The 15,112-nt window shown below is 40.0% G+C and overlaps 2 protein-coding genes across 2 annotated transcripts; both read left to right on the top strand.

Annotated features, from left to right (window-relative positions):
• The first annotated feature begins 1,058 nt into the window (after window positions 1-1,058).
• Window positions 1,059-4,228, top strand: LOC118095341 (vomeronasal type-2 receptor 26-like). Its single transcript, XM_035136522.1, has 2 exons — window positions 1,059-1,173; window positions 3,327-4,228. The coding sequence occupies exons 1-2, from the start codon at window positions 1,155-1,157 to the stop codon at window positions 4,226-4,228; spliced, it is 921 nt and encodes a 306-aa protein (XP_034992413.1). The 5' UTR covers window positions 1,059-1,154.
• Window positions 4,229-10,180: 5,952 nt separating this feature from the next.
• On the top strand, window positions 10,181-14,910 carry LOC118094730 (vomeronasal type-2 receptor 26-like). Its single transcript, XM_060281210.1, has 4 exons — window positions 10,181-10,978; window positions 11,344-11,571; window positions 12,030-12,162; window positions 13,994-14,910. The coding sequence occupies exons 1-4, from the start codon at window positions 10,181-10,183 to the stop codon at window positions 14,908-14,910; spliced, it is 2,076 nt and encodes a 691-aa protein (XP_060137193.1).
• Window positions 14,911-15,112: the final 202 nt, after the last annotated feature.

The raw sequence follows: 15,112 nt of genomic DNA, 5'->3' as shown, positions 1-15,112 counted from the left end.
AGTAGGTTGAGAGATGTTGTGTTGTGAAGATGTTGTTTGTTCTACTTTGTCTTGTTCTTGTATGTGTTGAAAGTACTCCTTCAGGCGCAGACGGTGGAAAAATGATTCCAGGTCCCCGCAGAACTGAATCATGTGTGGGGATTTGGCAGGGCAAAATGATAGTCCACGTGAAAGGACTGATTCCTCAGCTGGACTTAGTGTTTGCTGTGAGAGATTGACAATATTGTTGATCTTGTTGTTTTGATTAGTAGCCTGTAGGTTGGAAAGGTTAGAGATTATTTGCTGTCTGTGACCAATCTTTGTCCTATAAGCCATTTTTTGTAGGCCATTGAAAACAACTTGTTTTAATTTTGGTAAAAGCTAACAGAAATGGTTGTACGTGCCCATAAAGACACCTTTAAATCATCCATAGCGGCAAGTGGGAGGCATCACCGCCCTGGGTCAGTGGCAGAGCTTCATGCTCTGGCACCAGGGGGCGGAGAGCAAGTGGGGGCGGGGCTGGCACACGTCCTGGCATGCCGCCTGCAAGGGCGTGGTGCCCAGTGGGGGGGGGGGGTCAGCCATGATGGGACCCTACTGGGATCATGCAGCTGGGGGCAGTGCACTCCCCTCACACTTCTCTTCCTCCGCCAGTGCCCTGGGTGGCTTCCAACTTAGTGAAAACACCGCAAAACATCAAACATTAAAAACTTCCCTGATATAGGGTTGCCTTCAGATGTATTCAAAAAGTTGTGTAGTTTTTTTTCATGTTTGATATCTGATGGGAGGGTGTTCCACAGGGTGACTGCCATTACCAATGAAGACCTCTGTCTGGTTCCCTGTAGTTTCACTTGTCACAGTGAGGGAACCACCATAAGGCCCTCAGAACTGGACCTGAGTGTCCAAACTAAATGATATTTATGCAGATGCTCCTTCAGGTTTACAGGGCCAAGGCTGTTTAGGGCTCATCCTCATTCTCCCCCTCATATATGCTAGCTGTTGCAGAGGTTGATGACTGAAGAGCATTAATCTGTAATTGCAAACCCCACTTTTATGTATCTCTATAGGTGTATCCCCTTTCTGTGTGCAATGACAACTGCTACCCTGGCTATAGCAGGAAAAAGAAGGAAGGGGAGAAATTTTGCTGCTACGACTGTGCTCCATGTCCAGAAGGGATGATCTCTAAGTGGAAAGGTAGGAGGCATAATGTACAGAAATATCAATACAATTCTATAACACAGGATGTTTCTTTTGAAAATATGTAGCCCATTGAAGGTATATGAATGTAGTGTGCAATACAGGTTTAAAACAAATAACAATCCCCCCCCCCAAACAAAATTATCACTTTTAAAGTCATTATGGTTTGTAGGCAATGTAGCATGGGAGCCAGCATGGTGTAGTGGTTAAGAGCGGTGGACTTGCAATCTGTTGAACTGGATTCACTTCCCCGCTGCTCCACATGCTGGGTGACCTTTGGCTAGTCATACTTCTCTGAAGTCTCTCAGCCTCACTCACCTCACAGAGTGTTTGTTGTTTGTTGTGGGGGAGGAAGGGAAAGGAGAATGTTAGCTGCTTTGAGGGGAGTGAAATGAGTGAAAGGGGAGTGAAAGGCGGGATATCAAGTCCAAACTCCTCTTCCTCCTCCTCCTCCTCCTCCTCCTCCTCCTCCTCCTCCTCCTCCGGTCCCATAGTTTTATTCTTGTTCCACCAGAAGATATTTTTGTGCCAGTAGATTAGAACATTGCTGCACAAGAGAATGCATGAGCAGGTTGCTAGTATATATATATATATATATATATATATATATATATATATATATATATATATATAATGTAAAAGGGGCATGTGGGAGTTTATCCACTTTTCACCAAAACCGCTTGACCGATTGAGGTGAAATTTTGACACAACATCACATGTGAATGTCCGAAGGATATAAGATAGTTTGTTAAGATGGATGCCACACCTGGGCCACATAAAAACCCCCAAAACCCTGTGTTCCAGAACTCACAAATCACCTGCAAGTGCATGCTGGGAGCACAGGAGATGTTGCAAACCAGCGCCCTCTAGCGGTGGCTACACTGGTACTGCACCTATAAAACCTTCCCTCTCAACAACACCCCGGCTCCCACTTACATACTAGGCCGAAGCCTTTAGAGACTTGGCCGAATGGAGGTTCTGATTTGCCTGGGTGGGGATTGGGGGCAGGAGGGGACAGGATAGGTCAGGACATGGTGGAACCAGTCACAGGGATGAACCGGGGTGGGGGGAGGAGGGGGAATCACAGGGATAAGCCAGGGGGGAGGGGGGAATCACAGGGATAAGCCGGGGGTGGGGGGAGGAGGGGGTGGGAAACGTCATGGATCAGCACAGGGTGGGGAAAATCACACGGATATGCCACAGCAATGCATCACAGGGATAAGCCGGGGTGGGGGGGAGGGGGCGGGAAATGTCATGGATTGGCACAGGGTGGGGGAAATCACACGGATAAGCCACAGCAATGTGTGGCAGGGCCAGCTAGTTACTTTATAGTGCAAGAGATTGAACAAGCTTGTGCAATGAGTTTGCCCTAATGCAATTGCTGCATTGGATTCCTCTGATGAGCAACAAATAATATTCACTGATATGCTAGAACAAGTTCCCTTCGGCTAGCAGACAGAGAATTCAGGATATATCAAACTCAAAGCAATTTACATGGGCCTTCCAGGAGACCTTGGGACTAAAATTCACAAATTAAATGAACATACTAACATTTGGCATTTGAAGGGCACTTGGTGAATGTTTCACATACAGTATCCCAGTAAATCCTAAAAGACCCTGTAAAAATGTTTATTCCTGTTAAATGAAGGACTGTAGAAATGAAGTATCCCCCCCCCCTTTTTCTTTTTTCTTTTGCCAAGGGCTACATTCGATTGCTATACTGAAAGCTGTCCTTTAAGTAATGCATGAAAAGTTTTCTTCCAATGCTTGCAGACTGCTAAAAACATTCTCTTCATATATTTTTTTTGTTGATGTGGGGTTGAATTTACCTTAAACCTTAATGTTATGAGGTAGCCATGGGTGGTGTGCCCATTAAACATTTATTCCTCTGCTTGTTACATCATTTTCCTATCACTCATTGAAACACAGGAAGCCTTGGAGAATAGTTCCCAAGTACCTGAGAATATTGTGAACACTGGTTTGGTATTTAAATGAAGTTCTTCCATTTATCTTAAAAAAAAATAACAACTCTGCTCCCAAAGGACTAAAAGAACACAAAATGAGACACTTCATCTGTCTAGATAAATATTGGTCAGCAACTTTAAATATTTATTTAAAATAATTTGAATAACTTTTCTTCTTTTTTCCAGACATGGATGCCTGTGCCAATTGTCCAGAGGATCAGTACCCCAATAAGGAAAAAACTCAATGTATTCCCAAAGCTCCGAGCTACCTCTCTTACAAAGAAAATTTAGGGGTCAGCTTAGTTACCTTAGCTATTACTTTCTCCTTCCTCACAACCTTAGTACTCTTAACTTTTGTGAAGCACAGCGATACCCCTATAGTCAAAGCCAACAACCGCACCTTGACCTACATCCTTCTCATCTCCATCCTCCTTTGCTTCCTCTGCTCCTTCCTCTTCATTGGAAAGCCTGTAAAGGCAATCTGCCTTCTCCGACAAACAGCATTTGGCATTGTCTTCTCTGTGGCCCTTTCCAGCATTTTGGCAAAAACCATCACTGTGGTTCTGGCATTCATGGCAACCAAGCCAGGATCTAGGATGAGGAAGTGGGTGGGGAAAGGACTGTCAAATTCTATTGTCCTTTCTTGCTCATTCATTCAAACTGGCATTTGTATTCTTTGGTTGAGAACTTCCCCTCCATTCCCAGATACAGATATGCACTCAGTCATGGGGGAAATAGTACTGGAATGTAATGAGGGTTCAGCTGCCATGTTTTACTGTGTCTTGGGCTATATGGGTTTTTTGGCCATTGTCAGTTTCTTTGTAGCTTTCCTAGCCAGGAAACTACCTGACAGTTTCAATGAGGCCAAATTTATCACTTTCAGCATGTTGGTGTTTTGCAGTGTTTGGATAACCTTCATTCCAACCTACCAAAGCACCAAAGGGAAATACATGGTAGCTGTGGAGAGTTTCTCCATATTATCCTCCAGTGCTGGATTACTGGGTTGCATATTTTTCCCTAAATGTTACATTATTGTGCTTAAGCCAGAGTTGAACAGCAAGGCACAACTGATAAACAGAAAAAAGTGAGGGAAAATATATAAATCCATTCAGCTCTTATATAGATATTATTGGAAATGCTAGAGAAGGGGATGTCAAGAGAATTCAAACATAGGTGCTGTCTTAAATAAACATTCCACACTCAATTTATGAGGAATAGAGTTGAAATGGAAATATCCTGTTTCAATTTGCCCCCGATACCCTACCTTAGATTTGCTTCTATGGACCTACTGCTGGAATAGCAGTAGGTCCATAGAAAAAAAGAGCTATTCTCACTCTTCAATTATCATTTATTAATTTTATAAATGGCTGTATTTTATAAGCTACTTATAGCCAGAAGCTATTGAAGATGTGTACAGTACACAGCATTCTGTTCTCACAGTAGATAACCAGATGGCTTTGAGAAATCCACAAGCAGGACCTGAATACAAGAGCACATTCTCTTTCTCCAGTTTCCAGCATCTGGTATTCAGAAGCATACTGTCTACAGCTGTGGAGGCAGCACATAGCCTCCATCATGGCTAGTAGCCATTGCGAGCCTTCTCCTCCATGGAAAATTATACATGAAAATCGACTTCTTTTTAATGAATGTAGTCATGCTGCATATGACATATGAAGAAATGTGCATGCAGGGCTGGCCCTAAGGCAAGGCTGGGTGGCGCAATGCGCCAGGGTGCTGGCCCACCAGACAGCCATGCTTGGAAATGGGGTGGGGGGCGCCAGAGGGATAGTTCGCGCCACAGCGCCAGATATGCTTAAGGCGGCCCTATGTGCATGCACACAAATGCTCATACCAATGCCAACTTAGTTGGTCTCTAAGGTGCTACTGGAAGGAATTTTTTTATTTTGTTTCAACTATGGCAGACCAACACACCTACCTACCTGTAACTACATATGACATAGGGTTTTTAAAGATATAGGTTTAATATGCTTAAACTGCTATGTTTGAATGTATTGTATGTAAAATGCTGTGCAGAGAGCTCAACATTAGGTTGTCTCTAGCTAAATCTGGGGAAGAAAAGCGTAGACATTTCCATTCAAATTAATTGATGACTCATCCCAGAAACTCTTCCAGCTACAATCTCTTTGCTAGCAGGAAGATGAAACCTGAGGACTCGGTGTCCCAGTCAGTCGTTGAAGCTCAGCAATGATGAACACGCAAGATGCTTACATAGGCTCTCTCTGTGAGTCCAGAGAAAGGAAAGTTATTGAACTGTATTAAAGACTAAAAAGAAGATGGGACCAGATTGCTTGCTGTTTAAAAGCAATGTGCTACTTTGTTTTTTGCAATTTTTGGTAACTAGCTTGAGACTGTTCTGCAATAAATCTTTGAAACTTATTCTTGTGGTGGAGAGCACAAGCATTTCTACTCTGCACAAAGTCCAGATAAGGGATTCTGTTTGCAACAACTCTTAACAGAGGCTGCTTTCATTCTTTCTTAATACAATGGTACCTCGGGTTAAGAACTTAATTAGTTCCAGAGGTTCATTCTTAACCTGAAATGGTTCTTAACCTGAGGCGTGCTTTTGCTAACGGGGCCTCCTGCTGCCTCTGCGCTGCTGGCACACAATTTCCGTTCTTATCCTGGGGCAAAGTTCTTAACCTGGAGCAACCACTTCCTGGTTAGCAGAGTTTGTAACCCGAAGCATCTGTAACCCAAGGTACCACTGTAGTTTCAAAATGCTTTGGAGCAGGTTCAAACTTTGCTGCTGTTCTTGGTACATAAACAAGGAGATGTTGCAAATCACTTCCTGTGAAACTTTACGGTATGTAGAATGGTTGAATACACAGGAATATTAAATGGAAAAGCTATGGGTGCCCTCAGATATTGTTACGTATGGCTGTATCCTAATTTAGATCACATATTTCTGTTCCATTCTTGGCAGCCGTACAAAGTGCACAAACCAAGTAATTAGCTCCATATTATTTAGAAAATGAAAGCTCCACCCCCCACCCCGACATCACTAGAATGATTTGTAAGTGAATTTAATTCTAGCTCTGTGCAGAAGCAACAAGATTCATTTTTAAACCCCTTCATCTTTTATGCATAATGCAACTTCAAAAGCAAACAGCACATTTGAGATTGTTAATAATAGCTATTATAGTAAATTACTTGCTGGTTTCCCCATAGCAAACTTGGCAATCAGTGTTTGAAAAAAGCTACAAAACATACACTTTTCAGAAATGAAGCCAGGGATAGGCAGGGCTCTGCCAAGCTTTCTTCTTGCCCAGTGAATTTTACACTTTCCAGATTCTTATTGTGAAAAACTGTACCTTGACTGGGTATTAATTAACATCCCTGCACATTGCCTTACCACTGTCACATATGGACTTTGTGACAAACGACTGGACATTGAAAGAGCTATAAAGCACATTTTTTTAAAAAAATTATAAAGCACACCAAAGCAAAGCATTGATATTTATAGCTGAATAGCTGTATATGATATCTATCTTTGTATCGCACATTCTTATAAAATAAAGTAAGGAGATAAAGCATTGGATCCAAACTAACTCACCTGTTAAGTATGACTTCCATTGAATTCAACAGTCATACCCTAACTTAAATTCCATTGATTTCGATTGGAGCTAACATCAACTAACTTAATCTGTGGGAATCCAACCCAATGAGAACATGTGGTTCAGGGAAACTGAGGATCAGGGAACATAAATTAATTATAAACCTATGGCATGGGTGCCCTGATTATGTAAGAGGATAAGCTACACATCAGTAAGAACATCATCCGCCATTCAAAAGAGGCCATAATAACATTGCTATCATCTACATTTAATGCTATAGTTGGAAAAAATGGAAAACTGTGTTGGGAGGGGGTATTTTGTCAACAAAATCATGCTGGTGGTGATGTTATTGCTTGTACTGCTCTGTCACACAGTGTGCAGGACATATTCTATAAATTGCAGCATATACGATGATCTCTTCCCTATTTCTCATAAATTTTACCAGCCAGGAGACCTTCTCATTGGCGGGATTGTTTCTCAAGTCTTCTTTCTCTATAACAACCCCTCTTTCGTGGAACAGCCTACAAAAATCACTATTGGTGAACCTATGTAAGGCACCGTTTCCTTGTTCTCTCTCATTCTGTAATATGTTCAAATATCTAGAGATGCAACATTATGGGGAAATATGCTTAAATAACAGTTCATTTTCTTTCTGTCATGAGATTGGTGACATTCCTGCAACTTTTCTACTTGTTAATTTTCATCTCCTACCACCTTCTGTGTGGCTTTGCTAGGCATAAATGCTAGTATGTTTTCTTCCAAAAGTCCTTTGCAATGAGTGGATTCTGTGTATTTTTATAGGATTCCTGAAGAATAACCAAATCATGAATTATGCCTTTCTATAACTTTGTCATACCTGTTCTTCCCACACTTTCTTCCCTCTCATCCTTGGCCTCCATTGTTGCCTCCTCCACTGCACTTCCACTCCTCAGTTCTTTTTAATATTTAATTTTATTATTTTTTCAGTGTTTGTTTCTTTTAGAAATACAGTAATATAATAATCTTTATTGCGATCCAATGGGCCATAACATGGATTCAGAATAAAATACAGAGACATACAGGGAATGTCTCCCAGGGAAGGGAGACCGAAGTGTTATTTGTTTAGTCATGGGTATGCTGATCTTTGATTCATATGACTACTGAAAGAAACTTTGCCATGTTTCTTTCTTCATATTGTTTACAGCTCTGCAGTTTGCATGGTCTGTTCCCACCTTTCTAGTTCCTTCAGCTGACTTCATATAAATTGTACATATTTTTTTGCGTATTTCTTGTTTCATTGAAAGAGTTTGCACAAAGTTTCTCAGTGGGGTAAGTGATAAAAAAATGAAAGGAGTATCACAGTATGAGTTTCATCATTTAGACTTTGCTTTTAAATAACTAAGAGCAAATTCTAACTGCCACATCTGTCTGTTTACTTTATCTAGAGTTAGGTTTTACTGTTGGCAGTAAAGGGATTCACTCCAGTAAATTTAGGAACAGCACAAGAATAATCCTACACTATTTTGAGGATTTAGTTTTTCATGGGGTGAATAATTTACTTAAACCTCTTACTTTATTTTAACTTGACCTATTACTGTCTATGGTTTTCAAATTGGGAAGCATACAGCTGAGTGATGACAAAGATTACACCTGCATTTTTTCATTGCTGTTGCTGTTGTTTTATTAAAATGCTGTTAACTCTTATTGCAGTTCAACTCCTAAGAACTATCAACACATCCTGGCCTTAGCATTTGCTGTCAAAGAGATAAATGAGAACCCCCACATCTTATCAAACATCTCTCTGGGGTTCCAAATTCTCAATAGCTACTACACTGGAAGGATGACCTATAAGGCCACCCTAAGCTTGCTTTCCACACAGCATAGGTTTCTCCCGAATTTCAAGTGCCACCACCAGAACAATCTGATAGCTGTCATTGGAGGATGCATCTCTGAGATCTCTGTCAATACTGCAATCATTTTAGCAAGCCAGAAGACTCCACAGGTTAGCTCCATGAATGGGGGTATGGGAATTTAACAGCTATGGAACATCATCTTGATATCAAATGAGCATTTGATATCTATCACAAATATATCTTGGGTAGAAAACTGGTTAAATATGGGCTTGAGGACAATGGGTGTGTTTGCAAGGCATACCAAGCAAAGCTGGCAAGGATGGCATAGCTGTTGTTCCACCTTGGGGTTAAAATTCAGGAGAGGAGGAAGGCAGAACTGAGTTCCTCTCCAGGATCACACACATAAATCAGCCATATGTTGGCTTACTGAGACACACAAACCAGACCAACATATTGATTTTATTTATTTATTGTGCTGATTCACAGATAATTGGAAAATAGTATTCAAAAGTGCTCATAAAAAGACTCGAATGAGCTTGTCGACATTTTTATCAATGGCTTAGATCAGGGGTCAGCAAACTTTTTCAGCAGGGGGCCGGTCCACTGTCCCTCAGACCTTGTGGGGGGCCGGACTATATTTTGAAGAAAAAAATGAACAAATTCCTATGCCCCACAAATAACCCAGAGATGCATTTTAAATAAAAGGACACATTCTACTCATGTAAAAACATGCTGATTCCCGGACCGTCTGTGGGCCAGATTTAGAAGGCAATTGGTCCGCATCCGGCCCCCGGGCCTTAGTTTTGGGACCCCTGGCTTAGATGAACGGTGGCACATGCTGCAAGACTGTGAGAATTGTTAACATCAATGAAGGCAGAAATAACATCATCATCATCATTATTATTATTATTTTGTTGATGTGAAGGATATTATATAGAAAATTAAATTCAAGCAACAGAAAGCACTTTATTTAAGTAAAAGAATCAGATGTACAGCTACAGGATGTAGGATGTCTGATAGCAGTAGTATGTATGCAAATCGTATCATAATTACATTTGCTGAGAAAAGTCAAAACCTAAGTCAGCAATTGGAAAAGAGTCAATAAAAGTTTAGTTTGCTTTAATGGAACCATAGTTTCTATGTTAAAATACTCAGTTATTTAACATTACGTCGCAGCACCTCCTTGGGGGTATTAGATGCAGTTTTCCATGTTTACTTTAGGATACAGTACACCAAGAAAATCATTAAAATACAACAATAAATTACTGAATCCCATTACAAAATTACACAGGCTAAAATAGGCTGAAACCAACATTAGAGACATGACTAAAGTTCATTGGACACTAGAGAAGTTCAACAATGGAACTGATTAGCAGGATTTATGAATGGAAATGAACATTCAGCAATGGAACAATAGAGGTATTCTCCCTTACCAGAGGTCTAGGAAGCCATACATTTAAGATCTTTTGGCTCTGTATTGGAGAATGTGCCCCACTTCCCCCTACTATGAGTTAATGATTTAACACTCACTATTTTTCCATCATAAAAATAAGTTTATATTTTATTTTAGCTAACTTACGGATCATTTTTGCCAGTACAAGGTGTCAAAAGGCTATTTCCATTTTTGTACCAGATGGTCCCAAATGAAACCTACCAGCATATGGGAATTGTGCAGTTACTTCAGCATTTTGGATGGACGTGGATCGGGCTCTTGGCTGTGGATGATGACAGAGGGGACAGGTTTTTACAGACAATTGTGCCAATGCTTTCCCAGAATGGTATCTGTTCTGACTTCATAGTAAGATTGCCAAAATGGAATTACCTAGATGAAATTCTAAACAGGGTTTTACAGCAATGGGAATATTATGAAGTGCTCTTCGATAGAAAAGCCAATGTGTACTTTGTATATGGAGAACCTCCTTCTTTTCAAGGCTTGAGACTGTTGCTGTTTCTAGCACCGTTCTTCAAACTGCCACCTCTGGGCAAAGTGTGGGTTGTAACTTCCCACTGGGATTTTGAATCACTCTCTGTTCAAAAGATATGGGATATACAAGCCTTCCATGGTTCTATATCCTTCACGGTGCACTCAAATCAGCCAGTAGGATTCCAAAGGTTCATTCAGATGGTAAAACCTTCCTGGTCAAAATACGATGGTTTTATCCAGGACTTCTGGGAACAGACATTCAACTGCTCATTAAAAATGCCTAAGGAAAATAAAGTGGAAGAAAAGAAAACCTGCACAGGGGAGGAGAAACTGGAGAGCCTTCCTGGAATTTTGTTTGAAATGAACATGGTTGGCCACAGCTACAATGTCTACAATGCTGTCTATGCTGTGGCACATGCTTTGCATGACCTATACAAATCCTATTCCAGACACAGAAGAATGGTAGATGGAAGAAAATATGCATTCCAAAAGGTGCAACCATGGCAGGTAATTCAATACTGTTTACAGCATTCATTTTTCCATTCTTTCTGAGTGAATTTTGAGACAGAGCTAAAAAGCAGGTGCTGACCTGCATAAAACAATTCTAACAAATTTGTTTTTCTGTTTTCCTTATATTTTACCAGCTTTTCACACTTTGAAAAGTACCGACAGTAACATGGAATAGTGTTATATTATCATGGAGCAAACAGAGGTCAATGATCATATACTGTAAAGCATTAAGTCCACAAATATATTTTCCATTAGAGCAGGAGAGCAAAAAGAGAGGGGGAAGCTTAAACAGGTTGCTGTGAATCTCACACAATTAATTTCAAGACCTAGTTGTCCCTTTGTTAATATTTCTTTCAATCTAGGTCCATCACTTTCTAAAGCACATTGTATTCAACAACAGTGCTGGGGACAGCGTGTACTTCGATGAAAATAGAGAATTAGTTACTGCTTTTGATGTTACAAACTGGATGATCTTCCCTAACGGCTCAGTGGTTAGAATGAAAGTTGGAAGTCTGAAACCTCAGGTTCCTCCAGCCAAACAGTTAACCATTAACGATGACCAAATTACATGGCATCCATGCTTTAATCAGGTTTGTTGTAACTGCAGATACTTGAGTTTATAAAAATAAAAAAAGATTAATTCTGATTAAAGATTATTTTGCTGCTCAGCTATGTGAGGAAGCATTCACCAACCCTATTTAACTGCCCCCACACAATTAAAATCACATGATGAGTGGGAAGGAGCTCATTTGGTGCACCCATTCCTTGTTGACCATTCCAATTACTTCCACATCCTAATGACTGACAGTCAATTCTACCCATGTAGGCTGCTAATGCAAGTTAGAACTTTTTTTTAAAAGTCCTGTATATATTGAGCTACAGAAATGGGTGGCATGTGTGTGACATCTGGGGCCTTGGATTCATGGACACACACACACACACACACACACACACACACACACACACACACACACACACTATGTTGGAGGAGAATGATTTAAAGGAGCTAATCTCTTATTGCTGATATCTTTTATAAAATTCTGTACAGGTGCTTCCTATTTCAGTGTGCAATGATAATTGCTATCCTGGCTACAGCAGGAAAAAGAAAGAGGGCGAGAAATTTTGCTGCTATGATTGTTCTCAATGTCCAGAAGGGAAGATTTCTTACCAGAAGGGTAGGAGTCATCATATAAAGAGATAAGCAAATTTCATTAACAAGACCTACTAGTTTATTTATTCATGTATTTATTTTGGGGAGAGAGTGATTCATTGAATATACAAAAATATAATTCTCAATACAGATTTTTCTAATCAACCACATAAAATGGTGAAGATGAATTAGGACCAACTACACTGTGTTTCTCCAAAAACAAGACACCGTCTTATATTTATTTTTCCTCAAAAAACAAAACAAAACACAGTGGCTTATTTTCAGGGGATGTCTCATTTTCAGAGAAACACGGTATGTGCTGCCTTAGGCTGCCTGGGTTAACTACTTGAGTGAATGGTGGGATATATAACTGTGGAAGAATAAATTTAAATAAAGAAAAGAAAAGAAAAGGGAATCATAAAACAGCACCAGCAATTTTATAAGTCAAATGTCTGTCCAAAAACAAACAAAAAACATATCTGGTCTCAATTGCCACGGAGAAAGATCTCTCCTGGCTCCCAACCTATTGTATGCCTAGAGCCAGATCCCCAGTGAGATACCCACCAACGAATCATATTGCATAGGTAGGTTAAGATGAGCAGACTACATGGTATTCAGTAATGTTCAGAAAGTTTTGTTCTCTTCACCTTTTTGATACTAGTCCAGAAACTGTGATAATGGTTGGCTGTAGCTGCAACCACTGTCTCTGTGTGGAGGCTAACAACAATGTTTCAGCTTCCTTTTATCTCCTTTTTCCTTTTTTTAAAATAAATTTATTTAGTTTTCAGATTTTGAGATTTACAAACCATTGTCAAACAACCAAAACAAAAAGAGAATTCCATAAATTCCCATGGACCTCCTTCCTTCCCTTTGTGGGTCCTTATGCTAACTTTTTTTCTTCCTATTAATCCACTTCTATTAAATCTCCATTACAACCATAGTCCAACATAAAACTACAAGTGTCATTCCAATCCTACTAATAATTTTGTTTACAATGACTTTTAAGTTAAATTATATATTTTCCCCATTCCTTATTAAAATTTTGGTCTTCCTGGATTCTAATTCTCCCGGTCATTTTTGCCATTTCAGCATAATCCATCAGTTTAATTTGCCATTCTTCTCTGGTAGGGGCTATGTCTTCTCCCATCTCTGGGCTAGTAACATCCGAACAGCAGTGCTCACATACATAAATAGTCTCTTCTGGTCCATTGGTATTTTGGCACGTAGAATTCCTAGAAGGATTCAGCTTCCTTTTCAATGCTATTATTGTATTTTTTTAAAAAAATACATTGCTGTCTATTCCCCTAGTAGCTTTTGAGATGTGAGTTTCCACAAGAAGTACTAATGATCACTAATTTGGATGGCTTTTGGTCTGCAAACATTATTTAAATAATTACATTGTTTTCGGCATTTATCTTCTATTGAAATGCATTGAAATTATGTACTTAATTAACTAATTATACAACACAAATAACAAAGATACTAACAGAAGTTGAACTGTAGTAGAACAGAAACAGAGCTGATTACAAAGAACACAAAATGGAACTATAATCACTGTCTCCTTACATCCTAATTTATAGCTGTAGTGATTCTTGGCATGTGAAAAGTACTTTGTGAGTGCTTGAAGTACTGCCACAGAAAACACCACAGAACTCTTATAGCCACCCTGCAAGAGAAATTAGTATTATTATTGCCAGCATTGTAGATTAGAGCAAAACTGAGAAAGAAAGGCTTGTGCCTTAAAAATGTCTTAAAAATAGTAAGCACATCAGCTAAGTCACAATGCAGAACTGCAAAAAAGCAGAAAGATGCATTCTATCTGGCTACACCCAAAACTACTTAACATCTTCCTTTTATTTCAGACATGGATAACTGTGTCAGTTGTCAAGCAGACCAGCATCCCAACAACGACCAAACTCGATGCATCCCCAGGGTTATAAGCTACCTCTCTTACAAAGAAGACTTAGGGATCCTCCTAGTTATCCTGGCCATTTCTTTCTCTCTGATCACAACATTAGTACTTGGGACTTTTGTGAAATATAAGGACACTCCCATTGTCAAAGCCAACAACAGGACCCTCACCTACATCCTCCTTGTATCCCTACTCCTTTGCTTCCTTTGCTCCTTTCTCTTCATTGGACAGCCTGGAAAGGTGACCTGCCTTCTCCGACAAACAGCTTTTGGCATCATCTTCTCTTTGGCCCTTTCCTCTGTACTGACAAAGACCATCACTGTGGTCCTGGCTTTCATAGCAACCAAACCTGGAAGCAAGATGAGGAAATGGGTGGGGAAAGGATTATCTAATTTTATTGTCCTTGCCTGCTCCTTTATTCAAGCTGGTATTTGTACTTTATGGTTAAGTACTTCCCCTCCATTCCCAGATATAGATATACACTCATTGAGTGGGGAAATGATATTGGAATGTAATGAGGGCTCAGCTACCATGCTTTATTGTGCCTTCGGGTATATGGGCATCCTATCCATTGTGAGCTTCATTATGGCTTTCTTTGCCAGAAAGTTACCTGACACTTTCAATGAGGCCAAATTTATCACTTTCAGCATGTTGGTGTTTTGCAGTGTTTGGTTGTCTTTTGTTCCAACCTACCTGAGCACTAAAGGAAAATACATGGTAGCTGTGGAGATCTTCTCCATCTTGTCCTCTAGTGCTGGCTTACTGGGTTGCATCTTTTCCCCTAAATGCTACATAATTGTGTTGAGGCCTGAGATGAACACGAGGCAGCAACTAAGCAGGAGGCAGGGGGGAAATGAAAGACTCTAAGTTCATCTCTTCTTTCTCCAACTCTTATTGACATATTTCACTGGAAATGCTATTGAGAAGGATAGATTCATGGATGGGTGTTTTCACACATCATCATTTTTTTGAGTAGACTTACATCAGGTACAGATTCCCTCACTTGACCCACTATAATATTTTTTCCTCTCAAAGGACTATAGTGCTGCTACTTGAACAGTAGCAGGGG

The sequence above is a fragment of the Zootoca vivipara genome, chromosome 13 (assembly GCF_963506605.1).
Source record: "Zootoca vivipara chromosome 13, rZooViv1.1, whole genome shotgun sequence".
Taxonomy (NCBI): domain Eukaryota; kingdom Metazoa; phylum Chordata; class Lepidosauria; order Squamata; family Lacertidae; genus Zootoca; species Zootoca vivipara.
This window is presented reverse-complemented; position numbering and strand designations above follow the sequence as displayed.